Source organism: Pyxicephalus adspersus, chromosome 5 (genome assembly GCF_032062135.1).
Source record: "Pyxicephalus adspersus chromosome 5, UCB_Pads_2.0, whole genome shotgun sequence".
Lineage (NCBI taxonomy): Eukaryota > Metazoa > Chordata > Amphibia > Anura > Pyxicephalidae > Pyxicephalus > Pyxicephalus adspersus.
This window is the reverse complement of record NC_092862.1, coordinates 55,884,843-55,907,100: the sequence shown is the minus strand read 5'-3', so window position 1 is coordinate 55,907,100 and position 22,258 is coordinate 55,884,843. Positions and strand designations below refer to the sequence as shown.

The 22,258-nt window shown below is 37.3% G+C and overlaps 1 protein-coding gene across 3 annotated transcripts in view; it reads right to left on the bottom strand.

The window, feature by feature from the left end:
* The window catches only part of NFATC1 (nuclear factor of activated T cells 1), a 118,199-nt gene that overhangs the window by 2,085 nt on the left and 93,856 nt on the right, over window positions 1–22,258 (bottom strand). The window contains exon 10 of one of the 3 annotated variants that reach the window (XM_072411556.1): window positions 17,959–18,003. The exons of the other annotated variants lie outside the window; for them this stretch is intronic. Within the exon in view, the coding sequence (XP_072267657.1) occupies window positions 17,974–18,003 (30 nt within the window). The 3' untranslated portion in view covers window positions 17,959–17,973. Of the gene's footprint in view, window positions 1–17,958; window positions 18,004–22,258 lie in introns of those variants that run through there. 3 annotated transcript variants of the gene reach the window in all.

Here is a 22,258-nt window from a genome sequence, read left to right as displayed (position 1 = left end):
TGTGCTTTATTTAAGGGTCAGTCCAACCAGAACGTATTATCGTTGGTAATATCTTGAACAAATAAATCAGTTGACAGTTTGTTCTATGTCTAAAGGATTCCTAATACATGACTCCTGCCAACTTAATTTACTTGCTTCTGTACAAGATTTTTTTTTAAATGTATTTTATAATAAAAAGACAGGACATAATATGAACAGAAACTCTGAAAATGCTAGGCTGACCAGGAAAAGTTGACAGAGAGTTTGGAATTACAGATCAAGGTCAGATGGACTGATCCTTTGAGAATGCTCATCTCCTCTTCCATACTCACAACACTTTAGTAATGACAAACAAACATAATGGCAAGATACTGGTAATTGCCTTTTCAACCAGAACCAATTTTTGAATCTGCTCTTAACCAGAGTAAGTTCTATCAACAGCAAGCATGGCTCTTCTAAACAGACTGTAGACATGGATGCCAAATATTTTATTAAGACCTGCAACTTCTTTAAATAGCAAGGACCAAAGACGTGGGAGAAGAGGGAACTATATTTAAGAATTACTTCCTTGGGTGGCAAAATAAAGAAAAAATAAACCTAATCAAAGCACACATATTCATTGTTACACAGTATGGCAATAATGCAAGGGATCAAATAATTGTGCTGCACTTAATATAAGTAGAACACCTATAAAAAAAAACAGAAAATGTAAACACAATGCAATGAGGTCCTTTTACTTAAGGAACAGCAGCTGTTCACTTAGCAAAGTGAATGCAAACTTTGCAAAGTGAAAAACCTGTGTTAATTTTGAATACCCAATCACGGGAGGAGTTTCGAAAAACAGCTTTTTTAAGGATATGATTGGTTGCATCTTTACCTTGTTTATAAAGTACAGTGAGAATTCACTTTGGCATGCATACAGTCTGTATTGCTTAAACAAATGGAGCTGTAACAAGATTTCTACTACAAAACAATCATGCTGTTTAGTCCAAACAGTGTAACAACTGAGGACTGCACACATCTGGAAATGGCTTAACATTTGTACACAGACATCGGTTTTCAGCTGTTAGGTCTCATCTGCTTGTTTTCCACTATTGTTTTACTAAGTGTCTACTACACAAAAAGGAGTCCAATAGTCAACAAGTCAATAATTATAAGAGGCAGTTATCTGAAGATGGAAGGATAGTTCTTTGTTGCTTCTTCCGTCACTGTCGTCTTGTCCTGTACACTGTCAGGCTATACAGTTCCCACACTCATCATTTCGTGTCAATTTATCAGCTTGTGTTTTTTGGCAGGCGGACAGGAAATGACTGAACCTGGCAAAGGCCATCTAAAGCAAGCTGTACAACATCCCTCCTGTTTCCATTCCTCCCCTGTCCACCCACTCACTACCACCACTGCCACCACAAGCACCTGATTACCACAGAGATATGAAAAATGTCAACACATGATAACACCTTTTTTTTAGGACAAAGCTTTTTTAGTGGCACAAGTGCCCAATGTTACGTGTGACACAGAGAATGACCAAAATTTCCTTTCTTTGAGAAGAATTAATATTGCCAATCAAGATAAAGTCATGTCACAGATACTCAGGAAATGGTAAAAAGCAACTTCCCGATTAAAACTTGTGCGGGGGAAGAAGCTGTTACTGATACATGAACATGTTTGTGTACACTGTGTCTTTCTAATTTAAACAAGTGGTGCATTGTAGCACAATGTGTCATTTGTTGCACTATGGAACAGGGTATGTTGAGGGCAAATTTTGTATTACTGATGAATATTTGTATGACACTGCTACTTCCTTCTCCAATCTAGACCAGACCAACCATTACTGAGTCTAAAGTCGAATACACGCGTGCAATAATATTTGTTGGAAAGGATCTTTACTAAACGACTAGCACTGCACGATGCATGAACGAGTGCTGTACATACAGCACAGCTCTGCTCTATGCCGAAGGGAGGGGGAAAACAACGGAGCGGCAACCCACTGCATGCTCTCCCCCTTCCCTTGCATTAGAATCATTAGTCGTTCATCATCCATGGATCCACCAGGACGGTAGTTCGGACGATGGACGACCAGCGCTGTACACATGCCAGATTCTCACCCAATATCGGCCCTGAGCCGATTATCGGGCGAGAACCGTTGGTCGTGTGTACCTAGCTTAAGATTCAAGGCATCAGTGCAGCCTTTGGGCTAATATTACACAGCAGGGCTTAACATGACATGGCAAGACCAATGCTGGTCCAATAGGAACCAAAACAGTAATTAATATTTAGTGTTGGAACAAGATGTTCAGCACAGTGACAGCACCCAACCCCAAAAGGCTAAAGTGCTGTCCATGACTTAAACAGCAGAGGTTGTAGGTCCTGTTCTTTTTGCTCTGTCCTGCTAAAGTGTCCTTAGTGGCCTTGCTCTTAACAAGCAGTCACATTTCCAGTTTGAAAGATGAGATCTGACTGGTTGTTATTTTTAATCCAACTTGTATTCTCAGAAGTAAATATTTTACCGAAAGTCCATAAAAAAAACAATATGAATGGTAAATTAAAAGTACAAGAACTACTTCATGCAGTTAGTGTACTCCATCAGTTACTTTGAGTTTACTGAGTTTTATGAAATGAACCAGAATCTAAAAAGCACCTCAAATGTTCACTGTACATATTTAATTATGCGCAGAGTTAAGTCCTCTGTCTCTTTACTTGTTTGTTAAGCTTCATTTATACATCTGACATTTTTGTATGAGAAAGATAAGAGTATGAAAGTCTGCACTGGGCATGATGGGGAGCACTCTCCTAAATCACTAGAAGGGGTTCCTAGATCATTAGATTACCAACAAGTGGCGAGTGGAATGAACTGGTGTAGTAAAGCAATCCCTGGATAGTACACTGAGCAAATAAAATGTAATTCCTGCATGTATCTCACTCATTGAATTTTACTGGAATGAATATTTAAAAGGATTGTGTTCGGAGATAGCTAACTGTTACTTGGGGGTGCAAGAGTTAAGTATTTTATTTTCCTAGGTATGAAAAATTTGTTTGAGCACTATAATATGTATCAACACCAGCCTCCCTGAAGTGAGGTTATGAGCACAGAAAGAACATCTGTTTGCCTCAGAAAGAGGAAGAAAAAAGTAGAATCTCAGTATGGGTTTCCCCAGCACAAGCCACCAGAACACCTGAAAGCTACTTTGGAGAGAACACCCTGGTGGGTGTCAATGGAACAACCATCCACACTCTTGAAAGTTTAGACTTGGCACAGCTGCAACCAAGAGTCACATTGATGAAGCTCACACTTATGACTTCAGTTTTCCTTTTAACCTGGTGGTAAAATGTAAATGCTAAAAGTGACAACAGAGATATTCTCACCTAACTGTGTCTAGACTGCTAATAATATTTACTGTTTACTGCATATGCATTCATTTTACAGGGAGAGAAATACACATTTCCCGCAATAGTGGACCATTAACAGGTGCATTTCAGTGACCTTTGTTCAAACCACTGGTCCCTGCAATGGAAAGAAACTTCACTTCTGTCATATAATTAGTAAGGGTGCGGTGTAAAAAAAAAATCCCATATCTACCTCCTGCCTGTTTGCTTTACCAGACATTTCTTAAGCGCAACTGAACCATCACATTCGGGAAATTAAATACTGATGCAACATTACTCAAAATGTATGTCCAGACAAAACTTTTCTTGTTAGATTTGAACAGTATGATAAAGGATTAGTGGGTTTTTTTGGTATCCAGGTCATTTTCCTCACTATCCTGGTGACAACATTTTATTAGGTGTGAAACAAGGAGAATTTTGTTAATATAGACTAAAAAGTAATAAAAATCCAACAGGAGGTTTTACTATCCCTCACACTATCCAAAACTAAAAAGTTGAGTAAACAAAAACATTATTATTCTTTATTAAGGTACCAGGACCTGAAAACCAAGCAAATAAAAGTAAAGTCAGTAAGACCACTTGTAAAACAACAAGACTTACAGCATTGGATAGTAAGATTTTCAGCCACGTTAATGGCTTCCTGTCCAACATACATGGGTTATTTCACACCTTTGGACCTTTCAATGTAATTTTTGGTGTAAAACTTCTATTTGCCATCATCACTTATAGTCAACAATACTTTCCATCTGTATTCATATCTTTTCCATTAACAAACAATAAGACCAATAAACTGGCTGAGAACTTAAGGTAACCTGTGACATTCACCACTTGCTGTACAGAATGGTAGGATGAAGCAAGCTTCTGTGATACCATCAAAACAGATAGTAAAACAGGATGTGGTAAGCTGTTAGAGTGGAGCTTGTTTTTTCTGCACTCCCACGTCTTTCATTTCTTCAAGTTATAAAGTGGAAACTCAATGTTCAAGAACAGAAAATCACAGCCACATTATATGATCTTTGGTCATACCCTGATTTCACTGACGCTCTATTATGACTTTGAAAAACAAGTATTAATAACTAGCTGTGCAGCAATTCTGATATTACTCACCCATGCTATTTTTGGCACTGTCATAAGCCAATTCTGGACAATTAAAAAAGGCAGTGTTTACATTAATGAAACAACATTTAAAAAAGACCAATCATGCATGGATCATAGAACATGATTTTTATCTCATATGGGCTAGGAGTAAAAGCTCATGTATGTTTCTACACCTATCCATAGAATGGTGATGGTTAGAGCCATGTAAGAACTCAAGTTGTAATATAAGCGGCACTATGGTACATCTACCGTATGTGAGCAAAAAGAGGCACCTGGATTTGGCCTCTCCAGTGCACTTTATTTTAGTCTAAAACTGAGGCCATCATTCAGTTTAGAGGTATAAGGATACTGTTTTACAAAGTTTTACAAAATTAAGCAAAGTGTGCAACTTTCAGCAGACATTAAAATGTTTTTGACTTTGGGCCCTAACAATTATACATGTTCCATGACCATCAATTACAAAGCATACTTTAGAAATATTTTGTAGAAGGAATAATGATTTAAGTGGATACCTGTTTTTTTGTAGAATGCGATTTAATATTTGGCCTTGACCTATTAAGGAAACCATTGTTGGTCTGGCCACCCACTTTCAAAGAAAATACATCTTTAAAAAGTAAACCCCCAAAAAGGGAGCTAAAGTAATTTACCATATATTTTTTATCAAAAAAGTATTAAAATTACCTTAATTATTTTAAAAATTAAAAAAAAAAATCTGGCTTCAATGTAAAATTGTTAACTAATGTTAACACTAGCTAGCAGATCAAGGTCCCAAGTTTTGGATAATGTCTTGATCTAAGTAATGATAGAGATGGCCTAAGAGAGTTAAAGTTTTAAATATATAAAATGTGGAAGTGTTGCCCACAGTAACCAGTCAAATGTTTCCTTTAATTTCTAGCCTATTCTAGAAAAAATATAATTGTGTTTTCATTAGTGGCTGTGGGCAGTTCATTAAATTTTAAGACCAATTTATTAAAAGTAAAAACTGAACTAAAAATTTGACAGAAAAAAGGCAAAACAAACGAATCAACTGAAACAAAAGCTAGAATTGGTATTTTTTAAAGTCTATATGTTTACATGTTTTATTTTTGGTTTATATGTTTTTAACCAGATGCTGCATATGAAAAATAGTATGGTATGGCTGACCACCAAGCAGCAATACTCGACTCACAGAACATGTATGTGCTTGAGTCCTAGAACTTCCAAGTATTGCTGCTTTCAGAAAGTTTTTGTGGGCAGCACAATGAAAGTTTGTATCTGGTTTATAGGTTTCATGATTCACATTACATTTTGGGTTTTCTCAAAACTAAGCTAAGGAGAAGTGGTTTACTTTCAGACTCTTTCTCTCTCTCCGTAACTAAAAATAAGCTGTCTTACAGGCTCCATTTAAGAAAATGTAAAAATGAGAGCTTCCTTGTAAATAGGCTAGTTCCAACTGCATATAATAATGATCTGGAAACATAAAAAAGTCTAATGCTTTAATTAGGCTCTAACTTCTTTATTCTTGACAAAGTAAATAGTATATACACATTTAGGGTCCTTGTAAAGTAGGGAGTTAAAGTTGTTCTTGGGCCCCTACCCCGCCACCGGGAGTCAAATAAAGGGCCTAGATAAAACACTCAACTTAAGATCCTACTAAATATGGCAGGAGACCAATTATCTAGTATGAAAGGCATCCAATCCATATTTAATACCGATACACACTTGGCTTCAAATGCCCTGAGCAACCCGTCAAAAGACATTTATCCAATTTGCATTCAGTTGTTTAGTATACTGTCTGAATCAATACTTGTAAATAATATTGTCATAAAATATACATTACAAACCATCAAAATGTCAAATCTCTAATTCACAACTGTTACAAATCTCACACTTTCTTCTTAGTATGAAAATACACAAAGTGAGGATAGGATGACAACCAGAGTCGCTGTCTATGGTCTGAATGGCTGTGACCAATATTACGTTACAAGTTTAGGTAGCCGGTCCTGTACACAATGCTGCTGAAGGAAGTGAGACATGGTTTCTGCATATTGCTTTTCCTCTGTATCTACAAATAGAAACTATGTGAGCAGCCTGCTATGGTGCTATTTTTAGTTTGTAGTACCAACCACATTGATCAGGTAGCACATACTAATGAACTCTTTTTCTACACTTGTCCGCAGATATCTTTAGGACTTGTAATTTTAGGTACTTCACGTACACATCTGAAAACCACAATAGAATTATTTTTATATTTTCCTCTTGCACCCATCACAATATTTTACTTGCCCTGAAAAGAGAGTTTCTTATCGTTTTAAAGTATTTGTTGGGGAGAGCAGGGATTAATGAGAAACTTTTATATAGTTTTATTTAGCTGGCCAAAGTAATACTAATATATAGAGAGCTGTAAACTGTAAATACTCTGGTACCAGCAAACTTTGTGTAGCCTGTGAAATATTAATTATGATTGGGTGCCATGGGTTACAGCTCTTTGCTCTTTCCCTGTTAAAGTCTGGAACACATTAGGCAGACAAGCATAAGATCCTATTTATCCTATGGATATAGTACATAGCCTGTGGCATTGGATAGGACATGGTCAGAGACTACAGATATACAGTGTGGTTGGAGAAGACAGCAGAAATGTGAAGACAGTCAAAGATTATCGAAGATCACTGCAGTCCCTATACAAATCAATGGAGCTACATCTGTGCTTCCACAATCTTCTTATAGTTGACTGTCATCATTTTTGTTATTTGATATTCTTTTTATCAAAATAATATTAGATCAATGATGTAAAAAAAAAACAACATATGTGAAAATAACAGGCTGTGGAGGACCTAGGCGGGGGAAACACTGTCTAGGGGCTGCCTGGGGCCTAGAAGAAAGAGATTGTAGTTCACAGAAGACAGCTTGGAATGATGACGGTAGATTTCAGTTTAGTGCACAATTTAAACAGATAAAGAATTTCCATCAGGTTGGATTGTTTTTCAGACCCTCATTCTGCAAAAGTAAACCAATACAACCATTACATCCAAGGTTTGGTTAGCTGCAATGTATTGAATGTATTCTAGGTTTAGATGTACATTTAGTATCCAAGACCTATGTGGATGTACAACAAGAGTTTGTGCTTTTTTATTATACCATACTATAATATTCTTTTCTAAGGTATAGGAATCCCATTGGCTGGCCATATCCATGGGTAATAAAACCTTCAGCCAAAAGCTGCCAATATTTTTATGGCAAAGTTGTGAAAAGGGAGGCCCATCCTACCAAGAACTTCAATATTAAATATGACAATGATTCTAAACAACTGTCTTATATTGGGTGAAGCAGGTCCCTTTAAAAAGTCAGGACTGGTATATGCATTTTAAGTTAGCTTGACCTGTTTTTAAAAAGCTCAGAACTTGTAACAAAAGTCAGCATTTCACATCATGACCAAAAATGCACATAGCCAAAAAGCAGTTATCTCTACCAAATAAATCATAAATGGTGACAGTTGTTAGTACTAGACAGTAATCTGTTTTGTAATCCTATAAAGTACGCAGTGGTAACAAAATTTAGGATTAAAGCAATCAACTTTTCTCCACGTGTGGTAATGGGTGAGCCCTAAAGAGCGTGTAAGCAGTTTTTAGTTGGGAACAAGAATGGAGACTTCGTAGGAAAAATTGTGAAGTAATGGAAAAAGTAACATAACACATTCTTGTATGTTCTGTGTTTTTTTTTTTGTTACCTCAGGTGCATTGGATTTGTTTAAGGGTAAAGTATTTGTATCTGTCTAATCAGAATAATCTACTGCCCAAGGCCATGCTGTTTTTGGACTGGTGGACTGGATAGGGGAGTTGTTAACTGACAACAAGTAGCAAGTTGTAATAAAACGTGATCCTCCCCAAAGCATGTGGTTTTGGCAGCTTTGAATTGCATTGTCAAACCTGACTGTCAAACAATTAGGCTGAACATTTTCCTACTTTCTGCACCCAGTCTTGACACAAAAGATGAACATTCTGATGGAGGATTCTGGGTACTGCACACATAGTGGTGAGGAGCTCCCTGACATTTGATGTTGGTATGGAAATCTGGGAGACGGTAACATAACTGGGACAACCCTGCCAACAAATGACTCTGGGCCTCGTAGCTTCCTGACACATGCCTGCTTTGTTTATGTTATACATTCACTATTCAAAAGAAGACTAGCAGGCAAGATATTCCATTTCTATTAATACACTGGTTGTTTGTTTTTACGCTTATGCTATACCTCCTGACAGGTTCCAGCCACTCGCATGTGAATTGTGCAGAAGCAGCACATGACTCCTTCATTCTGCACAAATTTAAAACTTGAAGTACAGTTGCATGTATTTTTAGAAGGTAAAATATGTAAATGACTGCTAAGGAACTACAGCAAGCATGATCACTACCCTAAAGGGTATTGGCATTTGTTTTTAAGGAAATATGTATGTGTTTTCTATCTAATTTCCATCTTTATTGATTTAATTCATTCAGCATTTCAGCATTAAAACATGTTTATTTTTATCAGATAAATATCAAACATTATGTATTCATAAAACCAGGCCAAACCAGGCTCTTTTGCACATGTTTCCAGCTTCACCTTAACTTCTGCTGTTCTTTACAACATTTTGTGGCTCACATTTACCCATACAAGTGAACAATTCAGGGTGCTGACTCCTCTGTCTCCTTGCAGCTCAATTTAAGGTTTTATTCAAAGATAGTGTGTCTGCATGTAGGCAACTTACTTTAGAAAACCTATAGTGCTCTAGGAATCCTTTGTCATGTATATTTATGTGTAAAACAAAGATGAAATCCATATAGTAAATGACAGATAGAAGATATCAATTTGTAAAAGGCCAAAACTCAAAGAATAAAATATAAGTAACCCAAATACAATATAGTTTTCCCATAAATGAATCTAAGGCCAAAACATATTTTTTTCTGAAGGATTGATCAGGGGTGATCAGGTTGAATTTGTTATTTGTGTCCTTATTGGGGAGATACATACTTTTTATTATTTTCACTGGAACTGAACAAGAAAGGAAAAAAACAAGATTTTTAGTGTTGCCAGAAAAAAACTGCCATTTGACCTACTTGGGGAAGTTTTCTTTTACTACTTTATGTGTCTTTAGAACAGGAGATGTTGGTGTAATAGCAGAAGTGAGTACCCTGGAAGGCTATACATATCACAGTAGGAATAGGTAAGACATTTTAAGGAGGAATCTCAGGGGTTATCAGAGGTTTCAGATGGCACTGCAGGTGGTAGACACTGATATATGTTATACTGGGGCCCACTGCAGGCTTGGTCAGCTACTAGAAAGATTAGAAACATGAGTTGTCAAAGGCAATAAAAAAAACAGATTGATGATTAAAGCATGTTGACCCCTTAAATGAAAGAAATGCTGCGTATACCAAGTTAATGTCTAAACACACAATATATATATATACTTATGCAGAGAAGTAATACAAAAGTTATCTATGCTCATATAAAATTTTATAAAACTGATCAAATATTTAGGCATTTTATAGCACTGATCTGGTCTCTCAGCACCATATGATATATAATAAATGTGGACACATAGAACAGGATGCAGCTGACAATCCAAGGCTTAAAAAACACAGAGCACACTGGCTGATTTGTTTTGACCCAGTGCAATGCATTGCCAAACACATTAGCTGGTGTGCAACATCTTTGTTCTGCTACTAACATAGTTTTCAGTTTGAGATGCCACAAATGTTCCCCCAACACAGAACTGATTTTTGTTTTGAACAGATTTGATTTTCTAACAAATATAGGTGATCACACAATGCTATGCTGATATTATCACATTGGTTTGACGAACATCTAATTCATATATATTAGGAGTATTAAGTCATTTCTCTGCTGGCTTTGGCTGTCTGACATTACGCTATGGGGCAGCCACATTTATTCTCTGCCAGGCTTCACTAGACAGGAAGTGGGGAAAGATCTGCCATAAAGACACAGAAATAAAAATAATTTCCCCTCTACTAAAACAGCAGAACAGGACTTAATGATAAATCCTTGTAAGGGAGCCCAAGATAGCATTAGCCTAACAGGCAGTTGTGATTTTAACCCAGTTTTTACAAAACTTGGGAAAAAAATGGCATTACTTATACTATAAATGAACATAATATAGCTTGTATGAGATTTTAGCACTTTGTTTTAGCTCTATTTTCCCCTAAAGGGTCTCTGAGGGTATCTATGATGTTTGACTAGAACCATCTCAGGTGTTTTTTTTCAGTTTTGGACAGGGCGGGGGTATGTATAGAACCATGTCAAGTTTTTATTGCTTTCTATATCCCTAAGGGAAGATTCATTTTCACAAGTTTTCCATATGACACTGAAACACAGAAAATAAGAGAAAATACCAAATCTGAGTTGTCGCCAGAACAGTTAGCCTCTGAATGGAACAACTTTTTCAGTAAAGTATCAGCCTAAAAGGATTTATCTCGCTTTCAATACTTCTTGATTCCTTTTCTATCTACACAACAAGAAGTGAAGGGAAATCTCCCGAACGACACAGATTACCAATAAAAAAAGGCTAACCCTTCCTTTCTCTTCAAATTATTTTCAGGCCCACCTAATGAATCCGTTTAACTGCGTAAAATAAAATTCCGGTTATAGTAATTTTTTTTCCAAATCACCAACACTTTGCCTCCAGATATTCCTCTCCTTGTAATGTGTTCATAGAGTGAATGTTAGCAGTTAATGCTTGTAAACATGTGTCGTACAAGAAATGAGGGGGCGTTCTGTTGTAATCTGAGTAACTGATGGAGAGAACATGCTGATTATGATCTGATATTATCTTACACTTCGTTCTTCTCATAACAGTGAAGGGCAACAGTGTGTAATGTAGGCACATTGATCTAATATCCACCTATGTCCTAATTAGCTCATGTAAACAATTGGTGTAATATATCAGAAGTGCAATAATCGCAAAACACCAATTGCTGCTGCGCTTTCATCACTTGAATATCAGTTTTACTTCCTGATAAACTTTCTTATGATTCAAATAGAAGACCCAGCATCAACAGATTTCCATTGTGATAAAGCAGTGCATAGATAGCCGTGCCCAACATTCCATCCTCCCTTCCTCACAGTAACAAACTATGAAAGGTCAGCAGCTAAACTTACAGTAGTGGGGCAGATTTGTCTCAGGCAGCAGCTGGAAGACATCTGTAGCACAAGCATGAGAACCTCTGGTAATGAACACAGTGCACTGTCTTTTCTCAGAGTAACCCTGCTGGCATGCTCTGTAGAGAAGGTGACAAATTCCTAGCAATTCATGCTACAATGTCATAACAATGATATCTCTAAACAACTCTCCCAGCACATATTAGCAATTACTGTTAATATTGCCAGACTAGTAAAATTTTTTACATTTTACTAAACTACTACAGATAGGGTCATACTGTATGTTAAGCTACGTACACAGGTCCAACAGCTCTCGCCCGATAATCGGCTCAGAATCTGGCGTACAGCGCCAGTCGTCCATCGTCCGAACGAATGTCCAGGCGGATCCATGGACGATGGACGACTAACCATCCTAATGCAAGGGAAGGGGGAGAGAGCGCAGCAAGGTGCCGCTCCGTCGTTCTCCCCTCTCCATAGAGCAGAATGGTGCTGTAGTATGTAGTATGTACAGCAATCGTTCATGTATCGTGCAATAATAGTCGTTGGAAAGGATCATGAAATATCCTTTCCAACGACTATTATTGCACGTGTGTATGCGGCTTTAGGCTGGAATTGTTTAAGCATTGTGTGCAAGATTGTGAATAAGTATCTCAATACTGAAGTGCCCAAGGTATATGAGTTCTTAGGGTAAATACTGTCAGAGATCATCTGCAAACCATCGGTCACAATGTGTATGTAATGCATTCGCTGCTGAGTTGGACTTAAAGCTATAAACTGAGCCCAGATTGAATACCAAATGGTCATATTGGAAATGGACCTTTCCTCGTCACCTGCTGATTACCAAGTACCCATGTAAAGAAATCAAACCCCGGTTATTAAATCCTAATACACAAGTATATTTTACTACATTGATTCACCCTCCCTAGCTCCCAAACCTAAACTATCTCCTTCAAGGTGAAATCAAGCTGGCCTCAATAGCACAGTGTGGTCTACTAGAATTTAACGTGACCATACTCTAAAAACTCCTAGGGTATAGAACACCAATTAGTCTGCCCAATCTGATCTTCTTTTACACTGGTGATTTTCTAAAGGACACACCACTGATTGGCTTTGAATGGCCATATAGGTTTGATGAAACTGATCTTTTCATGGAAGTAGATAGTCAAGTGCCATGCGAAAAAATTCTAACATTCCACACAAAATGTACATTTACATTTCAGATTTTATTTATAGTAACAGCTTTATTTGTTGCATTACATTGCCCCATTAAATGTTTAGGGAACTTCTTTTAAGGGAACAACTTTTTTAGTTGTTAGACATGGAAGAAATTGATCAAAAACCCAGGGGGGCCTACAGAAAAAGTAGCTCAGAAACATAAATCCTGTCCAAGAGGCAGTCTGTAGTCCTGATTCATTACTTCCATGATTATCCTTACCAACATTATAGACTATGACATAAGAAGATCTTGCTGGGTAGTATGTTAAACATATGAAGCACCTCATTACAATACTACATCTTCTGTGTTTTATCTGCATGTCTTGGAGAAAAATGAAAGTGTAATCCTCCCTAGCAGCCGGTCTGCTTCTCATTCAGCCCAGACACTATTTACCATTTTAGTACATGCTGTTAGCAATAAAAACAGGATCTATCCATATGTCTCATGTGCACAATGCACACACGTGAAACATATGTAGCATTATTCACTGGTGATTTATCTTCCTATACTAGGAAAAAGCTTCAACAACTTCCTTAATTGAGGAGTATAAGGGAAAATGCTACTAGTGCACTAGGTAACAGCTACAAAACTTTTTTAAGATCTAGTAGCTTCGAAGCTTGTTAAACTGATGTCAACTTCATTGACCAGGGTCAGATATTTCCCCTGATGTCTTCTATTGCAACTGAACATATTCAGGATTACACATAATTCTTCACCCCTCTCCATAGTTTTCTTGTTTCATAGTGGTACAACCTGGAATTAATATGGCATTTTAGGAGTTTTGCAAAAGACTTGTATGGTACATTTTTTTTACTGAGTTACAAAAAAAATGATAAAAAAGCAGGCATTTGATAGTTGTGTAAAGTTTCCTTCCTTGTCTATGAGTCAATACCTTATCTTTCACATTTGTATGATTTGATTACATTCTGGGCTTTAACTGGTTCTTCGTTTTAACACACTCCAGTGCAGTTTTGACTATATGACAAGTCAATTTCCAGCTGGAAGGTGAACCTCTTCCCCAATGGCATGTCTCTTGTAGGCTGAAACATTTTCCTTTGAAATTGTTCTTATTTTTTTGTATATGATTGCCTCTTCCCATACATGCCTCTTACATGCCTAAGTAGTATTGTTCTTTTTAGGACCATGCTTTGTCCCAGAGTAGGAATTGCAGAAATATAGGAATAAGCAAATCATATTTAGGAAAAGAAAGAAATGTACATGTGTTGTGAGGTGGGGCAGAGACTAAATGCATAGCTCAATGCTCTTTGTACAGGAATACTACATAGATATCATCCTTTTCAGCCTATGCATTCATTAGGCATGCAGTAATTTCAAATGTTTATGTTGAGGGAAAGAAACATCAAACAGAATTCAACTAGCAAAGACTATATATATATATATATATATATATATATATACATATATATATATATATATGAGCCCAGTTAAACTATACCACAAAGGTCTTTTAGTGCATTGAAGAACAGAGCATTAGCCAGACCATTTATCCTTTATCCATATGTACCTCAATGTAGGTGCAAGATACAAGCGCAAAACATAGGTGGCTCAGGGGTTAGCTAATCCAGCCTTTGCAGCACTAAATCCTAGGTTCAAATCCCAGCCAGGACACTATCTGCATGGAGTTAGCAGGTTCTCCCCATGTCTGTGTGGCTTTCCTCCCACATCTCAAAAAACATGCAGTTAGGTTAATTGGCTTCCCCCTATTGACCTTAGACTATATTAATGACATATGACTATAGTAGGGAAATTGGATTGTGAGCTCCTTTGAGGGACCGTTAGTGACATGACTATGGACTTTGTACAGCCCTGCATAGTATGATGGTGCTATATAAATACTGTGTAATAATAATAACATATATACCAGTGCTTTCACGTAGGTGCAATAAAGGACAGTAGATGTGCACAATGCAGAATGTCATTACACTGCAACAAACATTAAAGTGTGCTATGGTGAAAACATTAGTGGGTGAATCAATCTTTAAACTGATGCATCAGTGTTTATTCACAGCAGCTGCAACTGTAAACTCATGCAGCATGCAGTGCGATTTGATACTGTTGTTTTAAAAAAAACATTTGATTGGAAATTACATGTCTAAAACTATAGCATTTATGAAATTTAGTCTAGTTATATTGGGTCTCACTGACGCAGACCATGCAGTTAGCCTGCATCAATGGAATAAAGCATACACTATGGAATTGCATCAAGGGTGAATAAGCCTTCAGGAGGAAACAGCACCAATTCACATATGTACATCCAAACCTAGCACACAAGCATGCAAGGAATGAAAGCAAAGTGATTTATGGGCACAAGCCTGTCAGTAGGAATGACTGTGGGTTACCTGTAAACACATCCATGGAAAGAACATGTGCAGAATCCCAAATTACTGCCTTACTGGTGTTACTATCCAGAGGATTCAAAAGTAGTATGGTTATGTAATGATAACAATGTTTCCTGTAGTGTAAGCAACACATTTAACTGAAAACATTGGTAAATCTGAACTCACATTACAAATACAAATGAAAGAAAGGCTATTTCTTTATATTTCCATGTGTCTTGTTAGATTAGTGAGACTTTGCTGCAGTGCACATGAAAATGAATATGCTGAGAGTAGAAAGCAGCGAGTGAGCACAAGAATACCTTCTACTCCTTATCCACACAGCAGGTTGCAGATCTTTTCTAGGTCTGCTTTAAAGATCTGCCTGTGTTTTAATGAAAGTAGTGTCTGGATATCAAAACTAGTGGGATTGAATATAAAAAATCCCATGGCAGGAAAACAGTTTCCCCGTTAAGTACCGGTATTACAACTGTGTATACCTGTTTACCTGGAGTTCAGTGACAACATTTAAAGATTCAATTGCCTAGGCCCAGTTACACACATGATTACACCCATGATTCACTTATGTAATAAGCCATAGTGACAGCAGGAATAGAGTCTTAAGGTCGTCTTAGTAACATCTGCCAGCTTATTACAAATACACTGAATACAGGGACACAAATGATACGATGGTGAATTAGGGATTATGACACATTGTTTTTATTCCCACATAAACTAGAAAATGTTCCACGCTGTGATGTTTAGTGTGGGGTTATTTTCCACTTTTTTCTCTGCAAATATTTCTTCCGGCTTATGATCTGCACCATTATTGTAAATATAGTACAAAAATAATTAATCAATACTTATTGACATTTTCGTATCTCTTTGTTTCCCTTTTTCTACTGGTACTGATGTTTTATGCTCTTTCAAAATATTTTTTTAAACACTTAAAATCATTTTAATATATATTTTTCCAGTGTTCTGTCCTCATCCTTTGGTACAGCACAAATTATGCCAGTAAATGTATTGACCAAGAAGTGGCCGGCAACGTTTCCTATATATACTTCCAAAGGTGCTACAGAAGTTGCAGATGCCTTGGGAGCCATGTTGCATGGGGCATTGCTAATGCAGGAGCCTCTTCTTCCTTTGCCTTGCCCAGTCACATCCTGCATTGTGCAGGACAAAGCTGTTACACTTATAGTCCTGCAGATTAAATAGAAACAGCTCCTTTTAAAATCAGGGACACTCCTGTAGTCATTGTAAAGATCAGATTTTGGTCAGTACGCAAAATAAACTGGGATCGCTTCTCGTGGCAAAGGAACGGGAGTGTGCGGGAACAGGAGTCATTGGGGTTGTAGGTCACTAAGGATCAGTTTATATCTGTATATTAGATATAGGGTGTTAGTTGGGAAAATTTGAAAAAGCAATGTGTTAACCCTCAGTAGAAAATGAGTTATCGGTCAAATGATACCCATAGGGGTGAAGCAAACTTTCTTTTTCCCATTCAATAGTTTCAGGGATAAAATCTGGAAATTCCCTTTATACAACAATTACAGATAATAAAGCTAAATTTCTTCATCTAAAAGAAAATGTTAGGCTGCATACACACGAGCACAAATTGTTGCTGGAAATGAACGATCTGTCATGGACAGATTGTTTATTTGTTAACAAAAAAAGTGCACAATGACTGGCCAACGACGCAGATGAACAAGGAATTTTGCTGGAAACGAACGACCATCCCGGTGGATCTAATTTGGCGACAATCGTTCATAATCTATTGTGTGTGCGGTTGTTCAGTGATCGTGGATTGTTCTGTGATACACTTTCTCCTGTACATGTCACTTCCTACATCGTTTGAATGATCGTATCTAGTGTGTACATTATTGGTGGATTATATTTGAACGATCCTATCATTACAGCATGTACAGAATTATGCACAATACGATCGTTCAAAATAATAGGGAATAATCGTTGATCATTTGTTTTCAAATGATAATTATTGCACGTGTGTACCTAGCCTTGGGCTCGATAGTTGGGCCCTGTTTGGGGTTTATTAAACCTTATAAATTGCAGGTAAAAAGTTATAAAAATTGTTGCTATAAGAAAATAGGGGATAATTGCTGTGGGTAGGTACTGTAGCTCCTGATGCAGCCTTTAAAGTGACCATGAATATAATCTAAAAGTTATATTTATTGATTTTGTTAGCTCTTTAATAGAAATCTTTTTTAATCTGAAGATAAATATAGATTACATGATGGTAATACTGCAGTTTTGATAAAATAAATGTCTGATTTACCTTATGAGAATTAGAAGTGATTGTATCCCTAGTTCAGAAAAGGTTAAAACCAAGAGAGAGCTTCTGGACATATACAGTAATGGGGAGACACCATTTCCTCCCAGATGACTTAAGCTCTACATCTGCCACATCATTTAATACAACCAAACCTTTTTTTTCAGACAGCAGCCAAAAGGAAATAACTTGCTCTGGGAGTCTGAGATTCCTAGGGAACTATCTCAGCTCCTTAAAATAATTGAATCCCTGCTCCTATTCCTACTTTATTACAATGTCAACAAGAGATCTCATTTGTTTGAAAGTTTGGGCTCTTCAAGCAGGGTAATATACAGTAGTATACAGTTTTCTGGCAATAGCTACTGTTGAAAAGAGGGGGGAAAAAGAAAAGAAGAAGACATTGCCTATGATAGCAGATCTCGGTCTGACGTGAAAGCAGGGAGCTGGGCCAAAAGCAGCAAACAGCACGGCTTCCCCCATCATAGCTGGCTGCAGCAAGGGATGCTGGTTATTGACATCTGTCGCTGTAGAATACTCACTTGCTTTGACAGATCTCATCTGGAGACTGTAATTAAAATGAAAACAACTTAAAATGTCATTTCTCTAACTTAAACATTTACAGATGCTGAATAGTGTAAAAAAGCCTATCTGGAGTGTTGAAATAAATTCAGCTTTACAGAAATAAAGCTTTACAGAATAAATATCTGATGTGTGCATATATGTTGTAATAATGTACTCAGGGTATAGACCTTCTCCAGCTGCCCCCACGTCCATACAGTTCAGGAGCAATATAATGTGTATATTAAAGTGATCTGAACTATATATGCCTACCATGGGTGGCATGGTGGCTTAGTGGCCAGCACTATAACCATTACAGTGCTGGTAAGTCCCCCCCCCCCAAAAAAAAAAAAAAAAAAAAATTGAAGATGAACAAAAAAATGACATATGACTATGGTAGGACTTTGGACTGTGAGCTTTGTTAAGGCTCTGGATCTATATCAATACAAGGTAATAATAACACATGCCTACAGCACTGTCCAGGAACTACTAGAGAAAGACTAATTACAGATATTTACTTATTTACTATTTAATATTTACTTATTATGAAGAGAATTGATGGCTCCTTTAAAATGACCATCGGGTTTGAAAATGCCACTTTATGCCTACAACCCATTGTAAAATGGGAAACATGGGAGAACACGTGAGATAGAAGTGTGAGGGAAGTTAAGGGTACAAAAAATACCAAGAGAAAGACATGCATGAAGAACAAAGTTGGATTTTGGATGTAATTGTGTTTTGGTGACCAAGGAAAGCATCAAACTCTACTTTATTTGGCCCTTCAACTAAAATGTTAGATTTGGTGCTCCTCTAAAGTACCCTAGTAAGTCAGTTCCTGCCACTCAGGGGCATATAGATAAATCTGTGAACCTCTGTATAGCTAATAAAACTGAATTAATAACCACCAAAGTACGTTGTGATGAACTGCTTATGTGCAGTACACCGCCAGCTCTCTCTTGGTGGTCTGCAATATTCACCCCTCAACTATTTCATATGTCTTAGCCCTCTATCTTCAATATGTACCCCACTACTTGGTTCACTGGTGCTGGACCCTAATTTCCCCTGGCAGCCAGAGATTTCAGCTTCCACACTGCATACCCTATACAAAACTGGAAAAGATAGACTATCATAAGGAAACCCGGTTGATCCAGCAAACCTGAAATGGATTTTTTAAAATTATTTTATATTATTTAGCAAATGTTTTCAGCCCTGGACCAAATCCATTCAAGATTTTTTGGAACAGCCAGATTCCCCCATGATGGCCTATCCTCTCCAGTTTTGGAGAGCTCAGACCTAATGTGTATAAATATGTATGTAGAATGTTCACCACGGCTTAGATTTAGTTTTTAAAATGTTGGTTGTGGTGAACCATTCATTTACAGTTAGACACCACTCAACCCATTCAGGAAAGTGTAAGCCGCAATAGGTTGAGTTTGACTATTATGGTACTTTTGCCATAAATTTATGTAAATTCATCAGCTTTATTTAGAGAGAATATACTGAAAAGAAGGCCATATAGAATATTTGTGTACATTGTGGTCATGCAACATTGCCAGATTTCACTAGTTTGTGGGGTTTCACAAACATCACTAACTGTAACTCTTTCAGAGTAGTTGTGTTACCTGGATATCTTCTGAACAATTAACATGACATGACATGTACAATCTTATTCAAAATCAAATAGTTATATTATTTTATATAAGCAGACGAAAGTGTTGCATAGTACTAGTACTAGTACTGTAAATGCTAGTACTGTAAATATATTTGTTCTGAAGCAATTCTTTATAACAGCACTCACATGACAAGTACGTGAATACTGACTATTCGAGACAACAGAAAAAATACTTTTCTGTCTTCGCAGTTTAGTAATTAGAGCAGCTTGCAGTTTCTAGGAATGGAAGGAAAACTGGAGCACAGAACTGCTATTAAAAATGAGCAGGAGTGCCCTGGATTCCACCAAGTATTATACAAAGGGGTTTTCTCAGCTGCTTAAAAGGCTGAGCAAGCAGAAGTCTCCCCACTGCACACGTGTCAGTTCCACCTCTGTAGTGCTAGTGAAGTGGAACTTTTCATGGAGCCAAGTGCTTCAAGATTTACTGAGACGTATCATATAACTCCAGAGTACCCTACAGAAGGTGATGGCTTAATGCTCCATCCTGACAGCAACCGTCCAGACAGGGATGTCTACTAGAGTTTTTTTTCTTTTCTTTTGCAACCGGCTTGATTAGAGCCAGAACCTTTGTAAATCAAGAGGAATTTCTATGCTTTTTTTCTATCCTCTCACTATTTTCCGGTGCCTACTTCCTGCCCTATCTAAAAAAACAGCAGCTGCATGAGACTGATAGAGAAGTCCCTGGGTAATGACTTTCACAAGTGAGGAGGAAAGCTACAAATGGGTTTGGGAAAGGACAGTATGACAGTTGAAAGGGGAGCTGATAGCGTGGGCACAACATCAGATTTTCTAACTGTACAGATAGGACCGCTGGCCCCCTGATGTCTGTGAACAAAGCAAAAAAGGGCACTGATACAGACATGGGAATGATAGCTTAAAGTGCACACAAGGATAACAAGAAAGGGAGCTACTGTGGACTAGTCCTATTGTGTTTCATATCAAGCACAGATTACATAAAATCCCATGCAACTAGATAAAGCATATTTATTTACAAGCACATTACATAAAAGCACTTTCATCATCCTTCAGTACAGCGGGGGAATAAAATATTAACTCATGTAATGCCAAAGTTATTAGCAGTGCTTTTTATATCATTGGTGATGTTTATAAAATCTATAGATTGAATACACCCCAATCTTACACTACTTACAGTCAGATGAACTGCCATCTGGGAATAGCTACTGTGCTTTGCTATGGAGGAAAGCACAGCAAGGTGCTGCTATCTCACCATCCCTTCTCATTTCCATTGAATGAAATGGTTCTCTATGTACAGCACTGGTTTGCTCACCTGTCACTGGAAAAGCTCACAAAAAATAATTTCCAGCAACAGATATCTGATCTCTGTACAGGGCTTTACTGGCTTCCTTTGTATTGAGTTACCATTCATGTCCTAAATAATGTTATATGCAACATACAAAGGGAGCCATGGGCCTATAGTAACTTGAAATAACATTTTATCCTGACTGTTAGAGCACACCACAGTGAACTTAGATGCCCTGGCATCTTGTCTGGGACACAAAAAATGCACAATAATATTCCTTTCTCTCTGTGACTGCTGCAATACTTTTCCTAGCATCTGAGCATCACAACACCAACCTATGGTATGTTTTGTTATAGTTGTCAAATAGCTATAAATGAATTATTAATATTTGAAACCATGCTTGCTCAGTAAGTAAATAGTTTTCTCATGTCATGTTATGTACAGGATATATGTTCTATACATAAATATATTGTACTTTATGTGATGCAACAAATGTCTGTCAGTTAACTATGCTGGTTGCAAGCAAGTTGTGAAATAATCGTATTTTGAATGTCTTTGTTCTGAAAATGTAACAGTGAATACTTTTACTAACTAGACAGGTGGACATTGTCAAGCTGACCCCCTGAAGTTCCATCCAAGCATCAGAATGGGGAAGGAAGGCGATTTAAGTGACTTTGACTATGGTTTTTGGTACCATGCGGGCAGCAGTATTTCAGAAACTGCTGATCTGCTGGGATTTTCACAAAAAAACTGTACAATCTACAGTTTAAAGAGTATGGTTCAAAAAAGGAAAAACCCAGTGAGCAGAAATATTCTTGGCTTTGTTCATTGGAGGCTGGTCCAAACTTACAGAAAGGCAGCAGTAAGTCAAATAACCCCTTTTCACAACTGAAGAAAGCAAAACAGCATCTCTGAATGCTCAACATATTGATCCTACACCAACAGGGGACCATACCAGCTAAAAACAGATACCTGAAGCTACAATTCCTATGGACCCACCAAAATTAGATAGGAGAAGATTCAAAACACATTGGCTGGTCTGATGTCTTGATTTCTGCTGTGATATTCGGATCGTAGAGTCAGAATTTGTCAGAAACAACATGAAACCATGGGTCCTTCTTACCTTTTATAAATGATTCAGGCTGATGATGTAATTGTATGGGGGTATATTCATGGCACACATTGGGTCCCTTAGTACCATTAAACATTATTTAATAGATACAAAAGAACAGTTAATAGGAAGCTACCATGTGTTATTGTATGGCATGTATAAAGGATTATTTTAAGAGAGTGCTAGCTTGCAGAAGTCTAATAGACTATTTTTTTCAG